A 23,997-nucleotide genomic window follows, 5' to 3' on the forward strand; every position below is an offset into this window, starting at 1 on the left:
TTTCTATGATCCATCACTCAGGCATCCTTACCCAAGAGTTCATAGAGGAGGTTGAGTATGTCCTTCCACGCTGCGCCTGCCTCCTCCCCGGCCATCTCTCCGAAGTGGGCGGCGCTGTTGTACAGGTTCATCCGGTCGATGCATTTGGACAGGAGGGTCAGCATGCCCTGAGAAAAAGGTTGTATAAGCTGTGACTCACATCACGACGGAGAAAGTATTTTCTTTTTTATAACAAGATGTGAAAAACTTTTCCCATCACTTAATGACGAAGAATGAAATTGACCTGTTGATTGTATTTACAGAGATTGGAAACAAATTCTCATGGTTTTGTGTTTTAGTTGAGTTATTTCCTGTTATATTTTCTAAATTTTACTCCAGTAATGCGTCATGCTGTTTCTTGTCTTTGTCTTTTTTCCTCACCTTTCTGAATGGCCTGATTATTTTCAAATGTTCCTTGTTAATTGTCCCTTCCAAATGTATTTAGTCTTTGAGCTCCCTTATTAGTTTCCCAATACTCGACTACCTTGTGCACTGAGCGCTCCAGCTATTTGGTTCTTTTAGTTTGACTATTTTGTCCTGGACTTGGATTTGCTGGCCTTTATTGACTTATGACAACTCCCTGCCTCATTCCTGTAAGTCTTTTGTTGGAGTTTTTTACATTAAATTACTAAACTGCCTCAGCTCCTGTGACTGCATCTGGGTCAACTTCCTATGGTTTCTTGCTTTTCTATTTACACAGCTGCACACAGCTTATATACAAACTCATCACAAATCCTGACGAAGAAAATGTAGGGAACAGTTAAAGTTAAGAGCTGCACAATAGCTTAATTTAGGCTCCAGGTTAATTTTGATTACTTTAACAGCTCTCTGGTCTCAATCTGACCCTAAGATTAAAAATTAAGATCTTCATTACCCAAGGGATACATTTGCTTGCACATAATAAAATGAAGCCACAATGCACAAAGGGCACAATGATAATCATATATAAACTTTGTTTTTAATTTAGTCAGGGAAAAGCTTTTTTGCAATTAGAATTTCTCCTCCGGGGCACCACCGAGGCTCACGTCTTGGGGTCCCGACCACGGGCTGCAACAGGTCCGGTCAAGGACCTTTGTTGCATTTCATTCCACATCTTTCCGATCACTTCCTGCCATCTCTCTACTCCCAAAATCTCCAATGAAATCTTGTGAATTAACTGTGAAACTGTGAATTAATTACTTCTGTTCATTTGATAACCACAGCATTAAAACGACCTCCTTGAGTTTAAATAAAGTGGTAATTTAAATTTCAATCAAACAAAAGCTATTCAGAGCACTATGTGACATACATTAAATGGTTTAAAATGCCATCTTGATATATCTAAACTGAAGCTGCTCCATGGGTAAAAGAAATACAGTTTACGGTTTACCAACCAGTTAAATTATTCACTCAAATCACAAGTTTAAGGCTCCACATCATCCACTCTCACCTCCTCTTTGAAGAGGTCTTGACGTTTGATGAGCGAACGGAGAAGACACTGTTTCTCCTCGTGCTCCAGCTCTGAATCGGGCTGTTTGAAGTACTCGATCAGGTCGTTCAGCGTCTGCAGCACCTCTTCAACATACCCGGCAACCTCCATGGACTCGCTCTCCATAGTGCTGTCCAGAGCCCTGAGGGAAGGACGTGGAAGACCAAGGTATAAAACTCTGCTTGACAGAGAAGACGGATGTGTTTGTGAATAGCCCCGTTGTAATTACTTGATAAAGTTGGTGAAGAGGAACGTGGTGTTGCGGATGATGCGAGCAGCCCGAGACTCCTCATGCTGACAGCGCTGCAGGATGAGCCCATCGTCCATGTGGCCCTCAGTATGCAGGCAGGCCTAGACCAGGACACAGACACAGAAATATGCATTTCATCACTATAACAGGACCCACACTGCCACATTCATGAGGCCAGTTTTGAAAATGGATCTATTTATTATAAGATTTAGTTATAAATAGATGGATGATTAAATCTGTACAACTTAATCTGCTACTAGAGTTAATGAAAGCTGCATAAATACACAATCACATCCATATCTCAGCATTAATCTGGAATTATCCTACAGAACTGTAATGTTATAACAGACATTGATCCCGAGGCTATATGAGAAGCTATTTAAGTACGTAGTGACTAAGTGTGAGTTTACACCACGACAGCTCAATGAAACCAGACTCGCTGTGATCAAATGGCATAATCAAGAAGACGGAGGGGGTGGGGTGGGCGGGTGGGGGTCCTCCGTGTAGACTGACCATCACCTCCAACATATCAGGTGCATTGGCACGCTGCCAAAGCAGCAGGGACTGCCTGGCGCCAGAACGAGCTGGCGTTTTAATGTCCCTGGAGGCGTGCCCAGCGATGAGCAGCGTTCGTGTGCCGCCCTAATCCCCCCTGTCTCACCCAAAACTAACTGTCACCCTCCACGCGGCCCATTATCACATTTTAAATGGGTTGCGACATCAAGTGCGCAGCAGGGGGCGGGTGTCAGGGTAGAGGCGTCAAGAGTATCTGGGTAGACAATGATTAGAGTGGAAAATGAATATTTGCCCGGGTGGATGGGGGGGGGGGGGGGGGGGGTGTTATCTGCTGCTGTGAACACGGGCTTAGAGGTGTTTGAGACGAGCCATGACAGGCATTCAGGATCTTACTGTAAACAGGTAGACAGACGCTAGATACCATGGTACACCACTATGCACAGATGCATAGTGATACACATAGCTATGTATATATATATGGCCATATACATGCCATTTGTATCACTATGCAGCGGTGCAATGATTGATTGATGACACTTTCAGCTATTAGCCTGCAACATGTTCCGAGTATGTCCCAAACACCACTAATTGTGAACTGTGAGAATAAAAGCCAGAGCTGGAATGAAACCGGTATTTACAACTGCACTATAATGTCCTCACCCCGCTACGAGGATAAAATCTGGCATGGAGGTCAAGTGTGTGTGTGAAGGTGTGTGTTCATGCCAACTGGATAGAAAGGGGGCGTGGCCATAGGAGGGGCTTATCACAAAAAGGATTTAAAGAGACGCACAAGATTTTGCGGAAAGGTTGACCACAAGCCGACGGACAGCTGATAAGCCGTTTATGCCAAATGGCTAAAAGGGGATGTGACAGTGGTGGTGGCCTACAACAAAAAGGCTATTAACTTCTAAATGGATTCACATAGCATGACCAAACTTTGCAGAAAGACACCGTTTTCCCATGCCCCTTTTTTAACTCATTGAGGTTGTGTGCATGTGAATGCATGAACGCCTGCGTGGACCAGGCCACAGCTTTGCAAATACACAAAAATGTCATACTGTATGTACCGTGTACGTAAATAACTGCATGACAAAGGAAGCTTTTTATATTGTAAACATTGACAGCTGAGAGACATACACTGTACATCTTTCATTTATTGTCTTCCATTTAAAATAACACTCATTATAATGGCTGAACTGAAAGTCTTTTCGATGCGTGTCATTATAATGTGGAACGATTCAGTTAAATGTCAGCTGTGGAAGAAAAGTTGCATCCTGCTTACCCTTCTCTTCAGGGGTCCCAGACGAGACGATTTGGCATCAGGCGCCAGGTAAGACAGCCAGAGCCCTGTCGCCACATGCATGACAAAGCAGACAGAGTCTCCGTACTTGACCTCTGGCACTCCCATGCCGTCGATGTCCCTCTTTGGGCCCAAGTCTCCCTTTTCCTGTCGTGTTGACATTGAGAAGCACGGACTCACATTACCCAATATAAACAAAGAGAGAGAAGTGCAGCACATTCACACGCAGAGTACACAGGCGTTGAAATATGACAAACGAAGATATATTATGATTAGATCGTAATCAGGGAGGCAGGTTGAGGAGAGTGCATTCGTTGGCCTGCCAGGATGTTGCTGCTGGCCTCATTAGCTCTGCTACATTTCTGGCTCAGCGGAGATGGAGCGATGCAGCTGATTGCAGTCGACAGCAAGTAGCAGGGAACATATTAATGCCAATGTTCAACATGGCAAAGCATTGACCTTTTTAGATACAGGAGCCGACTGGCACTGGGTTGGCAGTACAATGGGAGGAGGAGTGAGAGTAGACGAAGAAGTACGTACAAAATGAGAGTTTCTTTCTGTATGTATTCTTCCAAAGCAGCATGAACTCACAGTCGAAAGCCTGCGTGTCCTGCAGGAATAGTGATTACTGAGGACAGTTACACTGTGTTGTCAGCAGGGGGGTGGGTTGGAAAATTAAAGCCTCCAAAATGGGCAGCACTCAGGAGGATTTCATAGCTACTGTAGATAAAAGGACATCTACAGGGACACGGTGGTGCTCTGTGAAGGTGACTCACGGCACTGTGCTGTTTATGTGGCAGCAACAGAGCCAACAAGTTTGATGATCAATTGGTCGTTTTGGCTGATTTTTTATGTCAAAATGTGAGGATTTGCTGCTGTTTTGATCATTTCTGATAGAAAATGAAAAGTCTTTGGGGTTTGGGCAGTTGGTTGGACAAAAGAAGCCATATGAAGACGGGCTCTGGGAAACTGTGATGAGCATTTTTCACTATTTAGAATCAACTATTAATTACCTAGAACGACACTTACCTCCACCAACAGTCCCCTTTAATTCAATCAAGAGTAATCCAATATCAAACTCAATCCCTGCATCACTCTAAATTTTAAACCATCCATAACAGGATTAGGTCAAAATATGTGAATTTAGCATCAGTATCAGGGCCGACAGTCTCCAGGTCTCATAAGGATAGATGATGGATTTAGGTGCACGCTCTGCAACTGTTATGAAAAGAGAATAACGCATTTTGTAGCTTTAAAAAGATGAGAAATCAAAACGAGACGGCAGGAAATAAAAATGCAGTAAAACTGTCTCACTCCTGTGACGAATTCTGCATCTAAACCTGCAGCATCCACAAGAAACGACATGTCTGAGCACCACTGAACGACACCACTGAAACACATGCTTTCAGCTAGAATTTTAACTAAGCCACGTGCCTCTCTCTTTGGCTTATTTTTGGCAGCGAGACTATTTTTGGAGCGCACACTATTAAAACAAAAGAACTAACAAGCCCGTGGATTGGGAGAGAGAGTTCAAAACAAAGCGTGGGATAAAAGAGGGTTTGTAATTGAGGAACAGAAATAGGGCAAAGGCAAAGGAAAGAATATGAAGCACCCTGAAAATGCCCCCAATGCATCACACCGGATGTTGATACATTTCTTTTGGATTCCTCATTGAAAATGGCTACATCCCAGCCGGTTGTTAGACCAGCGGACAACATGACAACATTTACAGTGCTGTCGACTCAGCAGCTGTGAAAAGGTCAATTCATCGTGGCGAGCCATGAGCTCATTAAGAGCTTACAGACCCATGTCGGGAGTCTTTGATGAAGTAGTCAGGGGAAGATATTTTGAGTTCCCTTCTAATGAGGTCAGTTGACGAAGAACATTTATTTACATCAACACCCGGAGCAGCTTTCAGATGGCGTAGCTGCCTTGCTCAAGGGGCGCATCAGAGCTGGTTTTAAAAATAGAATAAATAAATAATGCTAACACAGAGAGAGCGAGTACTGACCTTGGAGGGCCTGAAGCAGAAGGCGGTGGCAGTGGTGTCGGACTTCGCCCTGTCCTGCAGGACCAGTCCGCGGTCCTCAGTCAGGGCCAGGTAATGGCCGGTAGAGAGGTGGCGTAGTCGGAAGGCCTGACCCCAGCGAATGTGGCTACTGCTCCAGCTAAACACAGAGAAGTGGTGTCACTGATGGATTCAGCCTTCAATACTATCAGACTTCTCTGGCTTTTTAATAGCACTGTCTGGAAGATAAGATTGTTTTCTGTCTTTTTAATGCAAAAGAGTCTGTAGTTTCATTTTGGCAAACCCTGACTGAGATGAAGAGCTGCTCCAGAGTAGGACTGGTTATCAGAACCCTAAATCATTTGGTTTGTTTTCTTTGAACTGATTGAAATTTGTCAGTCACACGTTTCTTATTGCAGCTTTAAGACAGAGTGGTTTTGTTTTCCCTGTAAAATGCAGAATGGAACATCAGTACATTTTCCTTTATAATGCCGCAGTTCACAAACTGCCTCCTTGTTTATGTGCTATACCGAGTCCTTAACCTGTCATCTTTATTTCAGAAGAATTATGTATGTCATTCCTCAAAGCTGCACTGTCTTTGGTGAAAGTGCTTTTGAAGTTTTTGCACCTTTGTCACGGTGTAAGCTACAGAGACACCTTTAACGAGATTTTTTGATAAGAATGGAAGATTATGAAAATGCAGTCGGCGGCAGAGCGGGTTGTCAGTAACTGGAAAGTCACTGGTTCTAATCCCCGGCTCTCCCGGCTTCACGTCGAAGCATCCTTGAGCAAGATGCTGAACCCCACCTTGCCTGGCAGCCTCTGCCACCAGTTTATGAATGTATGTGTGAATGTGTGACTGGACAAGCGCAGTCCATTTACCATTAACCATGTAAGCACATGGCATCCTGAATGGATGTAATTTGCTGTCTGGTGCTTGTTTCTTTCACGTGAAATACTAATGTTTTTAAACTCTATTTGAATCTTGTTTAAAGTCTACAAACAAACAACAGTACTGATTTAAAAAGAAACACTGGCATCAAAAGTCAGGTCAGATCTCAAGTCTTGTCTTCTTTGGATGCTTATATTGTTTACATTGTTAGATTTACAAAAAGAAGTTTAAAAAAAAAAGAAATGTACCCAAAAACTTGGCCACCATAACGGTTTTGTAAAAAAGTTAACTATGCTGATTAGCAATTAGCTTGATTCATGGCTCAAACTGTTTTTCTAGCAACACAACCACACACTCACACCATTTCACTCTGCATTGCAGATTAAATCACCAGATTGGAATATTTTAGAAAAGTTTGTAAAACCGATCTGCAAGTGAAATAAGAATGTCAGCGGTGAAATAGATAAAGTTCAACATCCTCACTGTCAGTGGAGCTCAGCCTCCACTCGTACGGATGACGCAGTGAGGAAATGCTGTTTAAAATTCCTCCCTGAGCCGAGAAGGAAAACATGAGCCCTAATAGATGCACCTGTGCCATTTCAAAGTGTACAGACTTTGACAGGCAGTCCCAGTGAGAGTCGGCAGACGATGAGAAATTGCGTGGGTGGCCGGTTAAAGAGAGGGAAGCAGAGGGAGGGTGATAGACGGAGACAGAGAAGCAGATCGAAAGGGATGGTAAACAGAACCTCACCTGCTGAAGGACTCTGCAGACTAATTGGTAGCGACAGTTCAGAGTGGAGGGAGGGGAGGTTTATATATAACCTACAGTATAGTAGCTACGACATTTCTTGCTACTCTTCATAAAGAGATCTCCCTCAAAGACAGCTCTTCTCTGTATTTCTGGGAGAAATCTATGTCAGGGTTTTACATTGCTGACTTGCCGAAGTGTATTTATTCACTGTGTGTGTATTCGGGTCTGATCTCACCTGATCCTGAGGGGCTCCAGTCTCCAAAGCGAGCGGGCTTTTGACGCTCCTTTCCCCGCTTCATAGTTTACTATCCTGAAGGCAAAAAGACACAAGAGGGGACTTCTGTTATTTCTGAGTCTTTCAGGTCACAGTGGGAATAAAGTGCTTGAAGAGATTCTGCTCCTGCTACATCTGTGGCACAGGGAATACCATTCATTTTGATGACGTGTCACTGCTCCCAAACGACATGGGCTCTAGTACATACTGTATGCATTTTAATACTTTATCTCTTAGTCTGATAGAAGACATAATTTGTTTTTTTGTAATACTGATTCTGGAAGGAGAAAAAAAACACAGGACGGGGGGGTCAGGGGTCATTGTCAGCTTAAAACAACGCTTCTTATGATGTGAGGAGTTCAAGGTAATCGAAGCATTTCACACTGAACGATGATCCGTTTGCTTACTAAAACTCAATTCCTGCCAAAAATTACCCCAGAGGAGGACACTGAAAGGATCTGACCCGGGTTCCCACGCATTCTTACACCACCTTCGTCCTTCATACAGTGTATTTGAGACACAGATCAAGTGTATTTACTGTTACAACACTGAGAAATTAGCAGGGTTTACAGACACACACAGACCACAATTAAAAAGATATAGGCTTCAATTATCAATAATGCATGTGTGTCTTCTGCACTTTCTGCCATCAGTGTGCTGTAACACCAGTGCATTTCTATTCTCGTACAAAATATACAAATGTCTATTCATGTCTATTTTCAAGGCCTTGATTCCTTGATAGATACAGTATTGATTAACAGATCAAGACACGATCTTGGAACTACTGAGATACACCAACCTCTGCTCCTCCTCACTCTGGTCTGCTCCTGGGATGGTCAAGCTCTCGTCGTGACCGTGACAAAGACGCATCACATGTCCACCAATCAAAAACCCTAAAAATAACACACAACGACGACAAACATTGTGTTACAAGACCCTCAATATGTTCATCTGTGTTGATGTCCTGTAATCATATAAAAATCACGACATCCAGAACACTTGCTAACTGTTCTCTGCAAATATCATCATGTGAGTTTCATCTTTAACTTAGTTGGGTTTTTTCCTCTTAAACTGTCCAGAAGAGAGCCGTACTATTTCATGAAAACAATTTTTAAAATGCATTCAAGTGGAGGTTGGAGGTTGTTATTTTGGTTTCTGCGGTCGTGAACTTGCCTACAGCCATGTTGCCTGAAGAGCAGGTAGGCTGGATGTTCCACAGGGTCTGCATGAAGGAGGCATCCACCTGAGAGCTGCCATTAGCGTTGGAGAGGTGCTGCAAAAGAGAAGCAGGACACACGCGGCTTTAGACAGCAAAGTGTTAGCGAGAGGGAAACGTACTGTAGGCAAACACTGAGATTCAGCAGTACTGCACAGAGAAGGGAGATGTCCCAGTGTTGGGGTTGAAAAGAGATTAAAATAACTTTGTGTCTCTCCTCTGGAGCTGGCAAACAGTGTTTTAACGCTGAGGGCGAAAGGGCACAGCTGCACCAGTGTTTCTCTATGCAGCTATGTCCAGATAATCCTTTTACAATATTTCCTTCCAGCAGACAGACTGGCAGGACTGACATGTCCCTACAGGCAGGATTCAGAGTCGAGTGAAAGCTCGAAATGATCCGAGCCCTCAGCTACATCCTCCCAGATACATGTTAATGTGGTACATCTCGTTTCAACTCACTGAACTCCCCTAAAAAAATCTGTAATTTTACATCATTACGGGGCCAAATATAACCATCCGTTAAGTGTTTTTATTAGTCTGTGTTGGTGATTCAAAAATGTCCAGAATACCAAGCAATTCAGTGCAACCTTTCCTGTGTGTTGACAGATGATATGGATTGATGGAGAGCAGTGCATAAAAAATATTGTGTGGATTAAAGCTGTACGAAGCTGGGCTGAACAATCAATCAAAGTGTTATTGAAATCGCAACATGGGCAAGTGTAATATCCAAGCAGCAGGAGCTGCAATTTTTTGATAAAGTTAAAATGTGTCACAACATACCATTATAAATGAAGCACTGCGGTGCTGCAGAGATGCCCCAGGCCTACAAATCATATTCTCCAGACGTACGGGAACATGCTCATTTGGTAGAAACCCCAGCAAAAATCACATTATTCATATTTTTTTATTTTTTCAGTTAAATGCAAAAATGAGCATTGCCACTACAATCCTGACCCGCACTGCAGTCAATATCTGCCACAAAAATGATTTTTCTTTGGATATCAGTCAGCTCGAGTATGAATTCAAACTCTTTGCACTAGCTCTCCTAAATAGGAGTCATTTTGTTGTTGAAAATAAAGCTGCAAGGATTAATCAATTCAGAGTTGAAAGCTGTTCTGGTTTCTTTACTCCTCTACAACAGTAATGACAAAAAAAGACATTCGAGGACATCTTCCTGAACTTCGGTAACACTTAATGACATTTTTCACCATTTTCTGACATTTTATAGCCCAAATAAAAAATTAATCAAGAATATAATCGAAAGATTAATAAACAATTAAAGGAAACATTTTCATATTTTTGTTTCGGGTTACTACTGCAATAGGTTTACAATGCTCAAAAAACACATCAGATTCCTCATACTGTCCAGCCTTACACGTCCATCTCTGCCTGAAATGCTCTGTTTTAGCTCCCATCTCTTTAAGGCCCTTCTTCCGAATACCAAGTCTGCTCTGATTGGTCAGTGCATACACGCCTGAGCCAGCACCACCTACAACAACAGAGCAGCTGTGCTGAATTAATTCTTAGGTGCAAAACTAGCTGCTAGGAAGAAAATATGCAAAGAAGTGACACGCTGACGTAGTGCGATGTCAAGAAGTCACAGAATTAAAAGGCGGGACTACTGACGAGGCATTTCAGGAGCAGTGTTTTCTGTGGGAGAGAGGAGCTCCTGTTGGTGAAGACTTTGGTCTTTTTAACTTTCAAGATCTTTTACATGCACAAGTTTCACTGTGAAAGAAGGAAAAAGGAAAGGGAAAAAAAGCGTAGTAAGTCTCCTTGAAGGTAATAGTTAGTTGCAGCTCTACTTAAAAACCTGATGCACAGCAAACTGAAACTGCTGACACATTTCAGCCTAACTGGACAAAAAGACACAAAGCGACAAACGCCTCGGTCCTAAAAGGACAGTTTCACTGCCTCTATGATTGTTCGCAGTAACATCAGAACACTGATTGCTTTTTGCCTGAATATCTGATTTGTCTCATCCTTCAAAAGCTGCGGTTCTGTCAGGCCGAATCAGGTGAAGGCTTCCCATCGGAGGAGATGGGAGTCTGGCTCTTTGCCAGCTTTGCTTTAATTGCACATTTCCCTCCCTGAAGGGCCAGAGTAGCTACAGGCAGACAGCGCTGCTCACTCGCCGATGCGTGGCACGTCCCTGTCCCCTCCTCTCTTCCATCTCTCTCTCTGCCTCTGCCTCTCCCTCTCCCCTCACTTTACCTAGTAAGTTAATTGAGGTCGGGCGTATAGCTCTGCATAAGGAAGACAGCATTAACTCTAAGCTCATCAGTCAGATGGATGCCTTGCCAAAAAAATAATTTTTAAAAAGACAACTGCACGGGAGGGCTTTACGAGTAATCAGATTTCCATTACAGATAGCGGCGCAAAGTTTCAAAGGTTTCCCCTTGAATTGCCGTGTCACTCTGAAGTTGCCTGGAGTGAGACAGGTATCGGAGCTATCCGACGGCTATGAAACTTTCCAGAGTGCCTTTTTGAGACAGACAGTGAACCAAAGCAGATAACTCCAGCTATGTGGGGCGAATAATCTCCAAAATGTGCTGTGTTGTCTGCCTCTGAACTCCAGCGAGTTTAGGGGCAAACAATTCTGTTCTGACATGAAAACATTTGGCAGAGAAATAAAAAAAATTTTTAAAAAAGCCCCCAAAACAACAGCAGAGAAAATCTGAATGGAGCGAGATCTGACGAGCAAACCAGACAAAGGGGAAATGAGAGATGATACAGCGAGCATCAGAGACGAGAGGCTGTATCTGATGCATCCAGTCTGAAAAATCATAAATATTCATAAGAGAAAAAACCTCTTATCTGGAAATGAGAGACAGAGAGGAGGGCTGCTGATTTAATGGGAATGGTCTGAGATGCAATTAGCCCATCGTCTTTAAAAAATGCATCTTCTTTCTCGAGTGTGATGGCGTGCATCAGAATCTTTGTGCTAAACCTCTGCGGCTCAAACAAAAAATATTGATTTCACTATCTCACCATCTCGTTTTCCTTTCAGTATTAAGTCAGTTTGAGAGGATCAGCTGTGCTGGACTCGACCTACCAGGTATCTCTCCGTCGACACACTGACAAGGATCAGGTCGTCTCCGATGCGGACTTTCTCTCCCTCAGATCTCTGCTTGGACGCAGGGTGAATGGTCCACCAGCAGGCCTCTCCTGTTGACACAAACACATTACTCGTACATTAATGATGAAGCAGAACACATACAGTACATCTGGGTCTGTAGTCCAACACAGTCACTGTAGATAGTCCTCACAGCTTTTAAAGCTACTCTGAGTGGCAAAAAGCATAAAAAAGTAAGAGAAAGACTGAAGTAGCAGTTGAAGTATCGTTCCCACTTGACAAATGGCCCCAAGCATTTTTGTAGTTCATATGTCAAACGCAGCACAGAACACAGTTAACAGTATTTCTCCATTGGCCATTGATTCCGTGTCAAGGTTAGGTCGACCTGAAGTGGCCACTCAGGAGGGCCGAATTCGATTACAAAGCAACGGAAAGCCAAGTGAACTCTGTAAAGTGCTCGTTAGTCATACTGTACCGACTGAATCTTCTTGTAGTCCGACATCGAACGACAGCTTGTCTGTCATAGACCTTGAAGTCTTCAAACAGGTCAGGTACTGGAGAGTGAAAAATGAGTCAGTGTCTCATACAAGCTGAGAGCAGAAATCATCCATAAAAAGCAGGTTTAATTTGCAGAATCTGACCCGGTGACAGGCATCAAGAATAACTATGTAGGAAAACCCAGTCTTCTTGCTGAGGGTGTTGTTTGCTTATGTAGGTCATATAGAGGCATCGGTACTAAATTGAGACTGTTTCATAAGCAGTTAAAGGTTGCTTTCATACGTTTAAGTAAAACATACAAAACATCGCTTAGTTTCAGTTCCTGAAAATGTGAAGATCTGCAGCTTTTCTTTGTTTCATCCAGTTATAAAATTGAATCCCTTTGAGTTTTTTAATCTGTTATTCCGACAAATTTGTGTCGTAAGTATATAAGTACTGTATATATATTGCATTTATGTGTACATATATGTGTTATTTCACATATTTCAATAAGGACAACCTTTACTGGACAACCATCAAACTGCACTGATAGTAGGCTACTTACCATATCACTGAAGGAGTGGCGAAGGAGGATGGCATGACCGTAGAGCAGGGTCCGGTGTCCACCCCCCTGACCCGCCTGTCAGGAAATACACAGATTAACATCATGAAGTATCCTTGACCTCTGGACGCTGTCAGGTTTGACATGTGGTATCTATAGTCTGAGTTAGTTTTTCAGATATTCAGTTAAGTGTCAGTTAAGTTGAGTTTCCTCTGCTTTCGACCCTGTGTGGGTGAAATGCATGGGACTGAATGGTTAAAGTATCATCAACTTGGGACCTCCATTCCAAGTGCAAGCAGGAGACAGACAAAGAAAAGTGGAAAGGAAACACACACAATCCAACAAACACATACATGTACAGTACCACACTCAAAAGACATTCTTGTGACAGACAAGAATAATTGTGACGCACTGGATCACAATGAGGAAATGTGAGGAAGCAATAAAGAATAAAGATATGATTTCTTCTCCACCTCTGTGGTGAATAAAGAAAATTTTACTCACCTTTTTAATCAACCTCTAGCGGCAGAAGAAAAAAAAAAGAGAGGGGAACACAAGTCTTAACCATCCCTGCATCAACAATCTTTATCAGGTTTTGGCATTGCGAACAGGATAAACACTACAGATGTGACAGTAATACACTTTGAAATCAGTGGATCTTAAAGACTCAAAATTAAGTAGAGGATGTGTCAATAAAAACATTTTTGTATACCTGCACTGAGTACTGATACAATACTAGTGCATAAAATCGTGACACAAGACACTTACTACATATTACCATGTATATGGGCTACTTATGTGGTAAAAAAAAAAAATCTGTTAGGTTGCATACGGGTGTAGGGTCACTGCTGGGGATTAGTAGAGTCCCATTTCTAATCAATAAATTATGTGGTATTGTATCAGTGCAGACTTGTGTACTCGCAGAGACCGGTTCCAGTATATTACATGGTATCTGAGGCTCATACGATAGCAAACCCAGTATCGAAACAACCTTAATTTAATCTGTGTATCGCACACTCTTTCCATTAGAAGGCTCTAATACATTTCTGATAGTTTAGTAAAAGATTTGTTCAGTTTTATTCTGTTTAAACTTTGGATTTATTGAATCATAGTAGGTAGTCAAGGTTAACTGACTAGTTGATTAAATGTTCCTTCCCTCAATAGTCAGCACCAGAAATACTAGTTGGTTACACTTATTATTTTTTATTAAAATGGGCACTATGTAGTTTTGGAGAGGAAATTCACACTCAGAATTTTACAATATTAATGAGGTAATAACATTTATTTTTTCCATAACTTGATAAACAAGCTGTTCTCAAAAGGAAAATAAAGTCCCAGAACACTGTTTGAAGCTAGAAAGGTGGCAGGGTCCGCCACATATAAACAAAGTAAAACAGTATGAAATTGTGTTGTCGTTTAAGGTCAGTTTGTTTATTCAGTCATGAAAACAAAGAGTTTGTTTATTCAGTTTGCCTAAAAAATAATATCAGTCAATGAAGATCTTTCTCTTCTGATTAAAATTTCTTCCCCAAAACTACATAGTGCACCTTTAATGTACATGTTTAAATGACATATTGATATAACTGGCACTAAAGTGTCATATCTTCCTGGTCATACATTGTGTATCTTTCTTTACTAGTGTTAATAACAACAGTTAACTGTTGCATCTAAGACGTGTATATACACAATGTTTTTCACAGAGACAATATATTTTTCAGATAATGGTTAACCTTTTAGATTAAACTGCACCCAGTGTTTTAATACTTTTATTTTTTAATTAATGTTCAAACTTCCATTAAAGTCATTAGGAAACACCACTAATTCTCATACATATTTCTGATAGTCACAGTAGATATTTTCATCATTATGGCTTTAGATACTGTATACACACACTATCCTCATCTTAGTGTCTTTTGAGTGATGAATAATATCTAAACTCCTCATAGAAACAGCTGAGACCGACCCCCGGGACCGGAGCTGTGCTAACCAGCGTGACGCACACTGCAGTGTTTATCCAATAAGCAATACACGGAGGCTATCCTCTTTCTTGTCTGGTTGTTAATTTGTGTGTTTGCTCGCGAGGTCACATTTAAACTGACCCACAGGGAACTCCCAACTGTCTCCTGAATATGACCCCCCGAGCTAATTCTCTTTTGGCCACAGAGTCTCTCCCAGATGGACAGACAGAAAAGGAAACAGGGGTCGATCAAAAGAAAAATGGGAAGAGTATCCTGCAACAGCTGGGAGCGAGGGAGGGGTTACAGAGAGAGAGCCAGCCTGTATTTCAGGCCTGCTGTCGTGCTGACACATCACTGCCAGGAACTGTGACCTTTGGTGTGGTGCCCTCCCAGCTTTAAGTACTGTATCGTAAACAGCTTTCTACTGGGAGTGCATTCGAGTCAGAAACAAAGACAGAGACGTTTGTGTGGGTGTGTTTGCATGCATGTTTGTGTACGTGTGTACAATTAGTTGCGTCTTAGATAAATACTACAGGTTTTTGGAAGTTTAATGGGCTCAGACGTCGACGTCATGAAGACATGGCTAGACACCAAAATCATCCTTTGCGTCATGGTAGATTTCTGGCTCCGACACCCTAGCAGACACTGTGTAGCCTAATATTTGGATACGAGCAGAGTTAAGTCATAAAGACGAAGCCCTGAAGCATACGTCATATTTATGCTTTTAAGTTAGAGTGAAGCAGCCATCATAAGCTTCCAGAGCAAATATTCAGAAAACAAAAGCACCAGAGGACAGGTAGGTGACAGGTAGGTGACAGGTAGGTGACAGGTAAGTGACAGGTAGGTGACTGTAAACGTCTCAGCGACAATTAATGAGAAGTGATTTATGGCTGAAGCTCTCACTGTTGCCAGTTTAGGTTAACGACCCCAACTAAAAATAGGTGTAACACTACCTAATAAACTTCCTGCTCCTCACCTTCCCATTTACATCATTGAGGGTAGCTTGAAGAAATACTGAAGACCACTCTACATGTAATATTTTATCTTTTTGCTTGTTTTTACATTTTATTCTTTATCTTTTATTATTTTAACTATTCATTATTCACCACTATAGGTGGTGTGCGTTCTAAACCTGTTTTTGTTTTCTTTATAAATCGTGTTTGTTCAATCTCTTCTAAAGCGATTAGAATTGCATTTTGATTTGTGTGAAAGGTGCTTTATAAATACAGGTTTGACTGATTGATTAGCATAAGGTTGGACCAACACCTCTCTAGAAGTCGAACACAAAAATTTAACGTATGAGGCTTAATAGACCAACGTTATCAACTGCTTGAAGTCTATCCTAGTGTCTCTTACAGCCATCTTGATGCAGCTTCTTTCTTCTTCGCTGGATGAACGTTAAAGGAGCACTATGTCGTTTTGGGGACAACATTTTAGTCAGGAGAGAAAGATCTTCATTGACCGAATCTTTTGTCTAAATAAACTGAATAAACACACTTTCTTTGTTTTCATGACTAAATAAACAAACTGACATTAAAAGGACAACACAGTTTCATACTGTTTTACTCTTGTTTATATTTGGCGGACCCTGCCACCTTTCTAGCTTCAAACAGTGTCTCTCTGGACCTTATTTTCCTCTGAGAACAGCTTGTTTATTCAGTTGGAAAACATTTATATTTCTGAGTTTGTTTCATTACCTCATTAATAAATATATAATAATTGTAAATATTAACATTCTGAGCTTAAATTTCTAACTCTCGAAAGTTAAAGTACTCTTTAGAGTGAATTTTCATGGAATAGAAGTATAAAGTTGCAGAAAATTACAAGTAGCCTCAAACCAAACTTAAGTCCAGCACTTGGAAGTCGCCTTCCACCACTGACAACAAGTTGTCCAATGCTCCACTGCAAATGTTACCCGAGTAAAACTAACACATTAACCTTACTATTATTATTTCCATTATCAATAAATCAAGTTTTTTTACAGTGCATATAAGCTCCTTATATTCCTCAAAGACAAGGAGATCAGAGTTACTGCTAACTAGAGTTGTAACGGTATGAAAACCAACCCAATAAAATATCACAGCATACAGTATTTTGCGATGTAGTATTATTATTATTATTATTATTATTATCACCATTATCATTATTATTATTATTCATAATACGTTATTATGATTATCATCATCATTATTATAATCATCAGTTACAATGACTCAATAGGATGAAAACATGCTTTATTATAATTTCACAAAATATTTTGTCCCGACAAAAAACATTTTTTTAAAATCACATTAATACAGTAGAATTCAATACCATACATAAGCAAATGTACACAGTATGATAATCTTCCATTTTCATACCACAGTATACCTTAAGAGCCTTTAGAGGCAGCGTAAAATACAAATTATTCAAAACACATGGATGATTTTGGTGGCTGGTCTTTAACTTTCCTGCCTGCTTGTCTTGTTTCCTCTTAGCCCACGCCTTTACAGAGCCATTACACCGAACCATGACTAAGTAATTTAACTAAATGTCTACTTCATATATTCAATAGCTTATCTTGTATAGAACAGCCTGAGCATGGAAAAAGAGCACACTAATCAATTTTTCAAGGCCGTGAAGGAGGGAGTAATGCCAGACTCATTTGCTAAGTACCATCTGATAAATTGATGCTCATGTACATATTTAATGCCCCGTCCTTCAAATAATTTGTTTAATGAGACAGATTGTGCTCCATATGCTTTACATTAGCTCCACAACAATCATACATAGGATGATGTGTAATATGTGACAGTTGGAAGGAAAGAAAACTGTCACCATCCATCCTTTCGGCCATGTTATTCAAAAAGTCCAAACTAAAAGGTGGAGGATGTTAAAAAAAAAAACATTAAAAAGTTTAGGATGTTGGCAGTCTGATGTGTCGAGTTGTATAAAGTAAAAGATGAATAATCCTTGGATCGTCTACGGCAGCTTTGCTCAACAGTAGCGCATGTGAACACTCTGAAATCAAAACTGATTTCAGTACATTTCCTCGTGTCAATTCCCTTAAAACGAATCAATGTTAGAGACCAAACCCAGAGAAAACAGAGCAGCACACCCAAACCACAAAGTGAGTTTCCTGCCAACAAGTGGGATTTCAGATCCTTTTATTTCAATCCCGTAAATTAGATAATTTATGAGAGCTCATTACTATCTTAGGTAACTGACTAAGGCTCAAATCTTATTGCACTGAAAGCAAAAAAGGGATAATGAATAGCTTAAGCAGATGAGTCGCAGACACCATCACTTGAAAGTGCTTGCACACAAAGTAGTCTTCAGAGGCGAGGCAACACATTTGACTTGTGCACAAGGTGACGGCACCAATGAATGTCTATTTCAAGATTGCCATAATTTAAAGCTCAGAGACATCTGTGACAGGCTAATTGAATGTCTCCAGAGTGTCTGAGGGAAAGAGAAGAAGTTGAGCTACGGTGAGGTGAAAGCATAATTTACTATCCGGAGGGAGTCTACACAGAGATAAATGTATTTTTTAATATCCATTTTCACAAAATGTGGTGAGGTGGAAACATTTAAATGTATTACCATTAGCTTAATATCTCCCCACAATGCGGCAACTGCCACGGACTTTTAAACTAAACGATGTACACGCTGTAAATGCAGCTTTTATGGCAATCGAGAAATGGGCGTCACTTCAAGTGAAAGTGCGGAAAGTACAACCCTTTCGTTTGGCAGTTTGTCATGCACACTGACAACATGATGGATGAACAAACTGATGGACCTACCCATTTGTCATGGTCGGCACTCTAGTAACACACAAATACAAATGAAAAGAATGTGTTATTGGGGTGTAAGGCAGTCGATTACACAAATCTGAGAGCAACAGAAGGGAGAAATGTTTGGCGGCCCTGAGAGCTCGACGCACTGCAACTTAAGAAAACATACAATTAAACAAAACACGAGCGAATCATCCATTTGACAACACACAGCAGCACAGGGAAAAACACTGCAAATACAGACAACACAATACAACACAGAAACACGCTGCAGATACAGAAACAGATAATGGAAGCGTTTTCAGAGGAGTGCTGAACAAATCTTAGACGCACTTGTTACCAAGGTTTGTGACACATGAATTAATTGAAGGCGGTTCCAAGTATCATCCGTTTATGTTTATGTCCTGTACTGACTTCTGCTACTGCTCGACTCTATGCGTGCGCGGGGAAAAGACTCCTGGAAGCACCTCGCAGGACGTTACAGAGCCAAAAAGCAGAATTGTATCCGTCGTTACAATGATTTCTGAGGAGATTTTGTGTTTATGAAAGATATTAAACTTTACTTATTACTTTACAACCACAGCTCGCAAAATAAAACATATCAGCATTATTACCTTCGCCAATGAGGCTGTGTTTTCGGCCGTGTCCATTTGTCGGTTAGTTGGTTTGTCAGCAGGAATACACAAAAACTACTGCACAGATTTCCACAAAACTTGGATGGAGGATGGGTCTCTGCCCAGAATAGAGCCCATTAACTTTTGGTGCAGATCCAGAAAAATTACATTTTCATTTATTTCTCAGGGACTAATCCATGGGTCTTGATGAAAAACATCAGGTGTAATTAGGTGGCTGGTATCTATACGTAAGTACAATTTGATGCAGAACCACATAAAATGATGTTTCGTTTTATATTGGATTAGCCTTAGGGGACTTTTGGGCCTTAGCGGAGGTATGCGCTCTACTGAGTGCCTCTCTAGTTAGAACAAAAATGTCCTGAGGCATCTATATTTTGGTTTCATTTCTGTATTGACAACATTAGGTCAAGCACTGTAACAATTGAGAATTGATATATATATAAAGAAGATGACATGACGCAAGTCCTCATAAGTGAAGCCAAAACATCTTGATTGCCCCCTGCTGGCTGGCTGCTGTATAGATCATAAATCCTGCATCTGTAATGTTGGCAGATGGGACATGGGTGGTACTAAAACCTGTAAGTAAAAGGTCACATACATTTTCCTGAAGACTGTTTCTGTCATTTTAGGTAGTTATTATCACTTTTATTTGATGCCATAAAAATGGTGTGAAACATCATGATTGACAGCTGCTCCCTGTTCGTGACTGAGAAGGTGGGAACTCAATACTGCGGCTCCACTAGTGAGCAAAATCTGGCTCCAAATTATTTCTTTATTTTGTAAGTGGAAGTGGAGACATGTCATCCATCTTGTATGCGTCAATGATAATGAGATAACATCACCTTTGACACATCACACAGTAGCAACACGTGTGTGAAAGCCGTGTTCAGCACTCTGGAAACACCTCTGTTGTCTTTTTCTGTATTTGCTGCGCTTTATGTCTTGTGTCATCAGTATTAACAGCCTGTTCTTTAAGTGCTACTTAACGTGTCGTAAAACTGATGAAGATGCTTCCTTAAATTTGCTTGTGTTTCGTCGGTTTGCGTGCGTTCTCTTAAGCTTGCAGTGCGTTGAGCTCTCAGGGCCACCGTAGAAATGGGCCCTTTCAGTGGAAAATCGAAGAGGAGGATGATTTATTAGCCTTGCTACCAGAGAGTTTGTATTCTAGCCAACATCATGTTGTCTTGCCAAACAAGGCCAGCCAACAATGTTGCACTGCTGAGCACAAAACAAATCTGCTACCCAGGCTAATAAGAACGCAGGCCTGAATCACCAGTGGAGAGGACCCAAGCGGTACACAAAATAAGACACTTAAAGGACCATCTGTGCCAGAAGGGCTGTGTTGTGCATAAAAGTACAGTGGTAGCCGGAGACACCCAGCACAACACGCACACAATTGGGGCTATCTTGCATTAGTATTGTGGGATTTTGTACTCAATTCATCTTGTAGATAGCGATGTGATGCTGTGTGGTGCTCGGGCTGCAGCTGTACTCCACAATGATTCATGCTACCATGTCATCTCTGTTCCTAGATACCAGCGGTCTGTCAAGCACCAATTAATTGAGGAATCCTTTCAAGCAACGGACCACGTGTACCCACTAGGAACAGTGATGAGAAAACGTCACCGCTGACGAGCAATTTCTCGTATGCAGCGGTTCGTTTATCCGAATGTAATGCTAGGATCTATTCAAGAGTAAAGCACTGTTTTCTCTTAGTTTTTCCCCAAAACATATACGGAGGAAAGGGCTCAACATTTCATCCAAAAACAGGAGTGATGATGCCATCCCCTCCCATGTCTCGACTGTCCCCTCTGGGTGTAGAAGTGCTGCGTGATGAAATTAAATGACACATGAAATGACTGTTAGAGCGCAGCAGCATGAGTGAATATGAGCATCTGACAGCGGTTTACACACCACACGTAGTCAGCCGGATTGGCTTCATTGCCGTCGACGACACCCCCGTGGCACTGCGGAGCGCCTGCCCGATCAAAGATTACTTACCTGCTCTAATAAACACGCCAAGTGAGCTGGAGCGGAGCCGGGACGGAGGGGGCTCGAACTGTTTAGCGTAAATCAAGAAAGCGGAGGTTGAGGAGAAAGGAGGCCGTGGATGCAGCAGAGCACTCACAGATCATTTCCCCTCCTTCCTTTGACCTCCCGGCGGCCTTTCATTATCAAAGCCTTCTGATCGCTTTTTGCAGAACAGGGGATGTGTTGCAGGGAATGAAAAGAGACAGCTCCTATTTAGGATTCAATGGCAGTTCTTGGTGTTAAAGTAGTTGAGAGTATTGCGAGGTGGCTTGGAACGCTGCTGGGATTTGATCCAACCTACTTATCGATTTTTAATGTATTCACTTATCAAAATCAAACTTTCCTGCTGAAACAGAGTAATTAGGCATTTGTCAGTTTAGATATCTTGGATCTGGCAACCTTATGCAGTGCTGAGCCTGAAGGAAGCCTGTTTCTGCTTGTTAAATTCTTCCATTCGCACACATTTTTTATGGGCAATACATTAGAGTACTTTGAGCCATTACAGTTATTACACGAATACAGTTGTTACAAGATGTTCTCTCTTATGTCCTCCCTATCAAAGTGTTTAACTTTCCATATTTTTACACAAGCTAAAAACGCTTTACATTTAACTGCAAATGGCCAGACCTTCAAAATAAAAGCCCCCCATACAGAGGGAATGCAAACAGATGATGTTGCATTATTTTTTTTTTATATTTTTTCCTCATAGAGAAAAAAAAGTCAAACTTTTTGTTGACCATATTTCTTTGTGTGGCGATACCTTACATTTTTTGTAGTCTAGTTGATTTGGTTTGTAACTTCAAAAGTACTCAAAAGTTACTTTTAGTAAAAAAAGTATTTTCATAATGTGGCAAGTTGATATTTAAGGTAAGCAAAGTCTTAAAGGGGCACTACGCAGTTTTGGAGAAGAAATTCAAACTCTATTTACACTATTGATGAGGTAATAATACAAACTCAGAAATATTTATTTTTGTCCATAGGTGAATAAACAAGCTGTTCTCAGAGGAAAATAAGGTCCCCAGAACACTGTTTGAAGCTAGAAAGGTGGCAGGGTCCGCCACATATAAACAAAGTAAAACAGTATGAAACTGTGTTGTCCTTTAAGGTCAGTTTGTTTATTCAGTCAAGAAAACAAAGAGAATTTGTTTATTTAGTTTGTTTAGGCATAAAACAAAATCAGTCAATGAAGATTTTTATCTACCGATTAAAATTTCTTCCCCAAAACTACATGGTTGGATTTCTTGACTCCACCAATTTCACACTGTGAAAGGAGGCAATTCATCAGATTACTATTACTATTATTAAGCTTTTTCTGGAGCCACAAATGGCTTTATACTTCTTTCACATATAATTTAACACATTAAAGTGTGTGTCATGAGGAGAGCTAATGCATATTTTTTAATTTTTGAGTCTTTGAATTCAAAATGACTGGCTTCCTCTTTTTCGCAGGTTCATGAAATATTCATGTGTACATCAGATTCACTTTTCTCCAAGTGGTGAACTGGGACATCCAACACGGCAAAAATTTTCGCCTCCACAAAGTAATCTCCATCTACAGAATATTTGATATCCCAGTCTGACATTAAAGGAGGTTTGAAATGTTGCTTTCTTCTGCAAATGTTCTATTCCTGAAAAGTCTGACAGCATTTGAATGCATCATGGCTCGACTTGGCTTTGATAGAATGGCCTTTAAAAATGCCTGAAGTGTTTCCAGCCCAGTTTTGAGCCGTCTCAACAGAGTCAGTGTTGCTGTATTTCCAGTGGTGTGACTGCTCTGCCAGCGAAGGCTTTTCTTCTCTCAATAAATATCCCTTTCGCTAAATTATGTTAACAAAACAAAAAACAGTTGTGAAGAGCATCATTCTGTTACTTTCATCTCAGGCCCCAGTCCATATAAAAAGCAATATCACAGAAATAGAGCATGAGACATCCAACTGAACTTCTGTAAAAACCCTCAAGGGCATTTTGCGCCGCTAGTAGACTACAGATTGATTTGTGTACGTGAGTGTGCATGTGTGTGTTTGTGTCGGGTGTGTTGAGACACAGAGAGCGGTGGGGTTTCAATGAGAGGGAGGAGGGAAATACTCACCCCCTCGCTGTTCTGCCCAGTGTTCGCAAGCATCTCCTGCAGGGCCCGCACTGACAGGGACTGCTCCAACACAAAGTTACAAATACACAGGTCTGGAGGAACATACTGCAGGATGAGAGGAGAGAGAGAAGAAGAAGTGAGAAGGGAGAGGAGGGGAGGAAGGAGGGAAAGAAACATTAGTTGAAGAGGGAATGACAAGGTGTTTTTTAAGCAAAAACAGGCTCCACTCCTGGGTACAAAAACAATGTGCCGGGAGTTCGTTCTCCTTGAAATTCTCTGATTGCGTAACTGTGTATTTGCCCTTTTATGTTACCTGTAAAGCCTCGAAGACATGCAGCTGCACCAAACCTCCCGAAGAACTCTGATTTCTCACATGACGGTGGCAGATTGTGAGACTCAACATACTGAAAACTGTATGATTGATAACGCTTCTCTAGAAATTTGAAACTAAAGAACTCAAGTGAGAGTCTTCAAAACCTAACAAAATGTATTGACATTATAAAAGCCGACATCCTATCCAAGCCATTTGACTGCATGTCCGTGACATGCAGTCAAACACATAAAAATTGCAGTGTCAGACTAAAGTAGCTCCCGACTCGGGCCTGTTGTGTCACCATAAATAAATATATATTTAAACATTTTTGGACAAAACTTCACAAGCTGACATCAGACAGATATTTCT

General features: G+C 41.2%; 1 protein-coding gene across 1 annotated transcript in view; it reads right to left on the reverse strand.

Annotated features, from left to right (window-relative positions):
- ryr3 (ryanodine receptor 3) overlaps positions 1-23,997 on the reverse strand; it is a gene marked incomplete at its 5' end in the record, with an annotated part of 125,295 nt that overhangs the window by 76,381 nt on the left and 24,917 nt on the right. The window contains 13 exon segments of the mRNA XM_084377371.1: positions 32-167; positions 1,469-1,649; positions 1,737-1,858; positions 3,556-3,720; positions 5,585-5,741; positions 7,460-7,534; positions 8,298-8,391; positions 8,672-8,771; positions 11,770-11,882; positions 12,266-12,344; positions 12,833-12,907; positions 18,570-18,590; positions 23,316-23,420. Of these exon segments, the coding sequence (XP_084233497.1) occupies positions 32-167; positions 1,469-1,649; positions 1,737-1,858; positions 3,556-3,720; positions 5,585-5,741; positions 7,460-7,534; positions 8,298-8,391; positions 8,672-8,771; positions 11,770-11,882; positions 12,266-12,344; positions 12,833-12,907; positions 18,570-18,590; positions 23,316-23,420 (1,423 nt within the window).

Source organism: Pagrus pagrus (genome assembly GCF_965226575.1).
Source record: "Pagrus pagrus genome assembly, chromosome: 16".
Lineage (NCBI taxonomy): Eukaryota > Metazoa > Chordata > Actinopteri > Spariformes > Sparidae > Pagrus > Pagrus pagrus.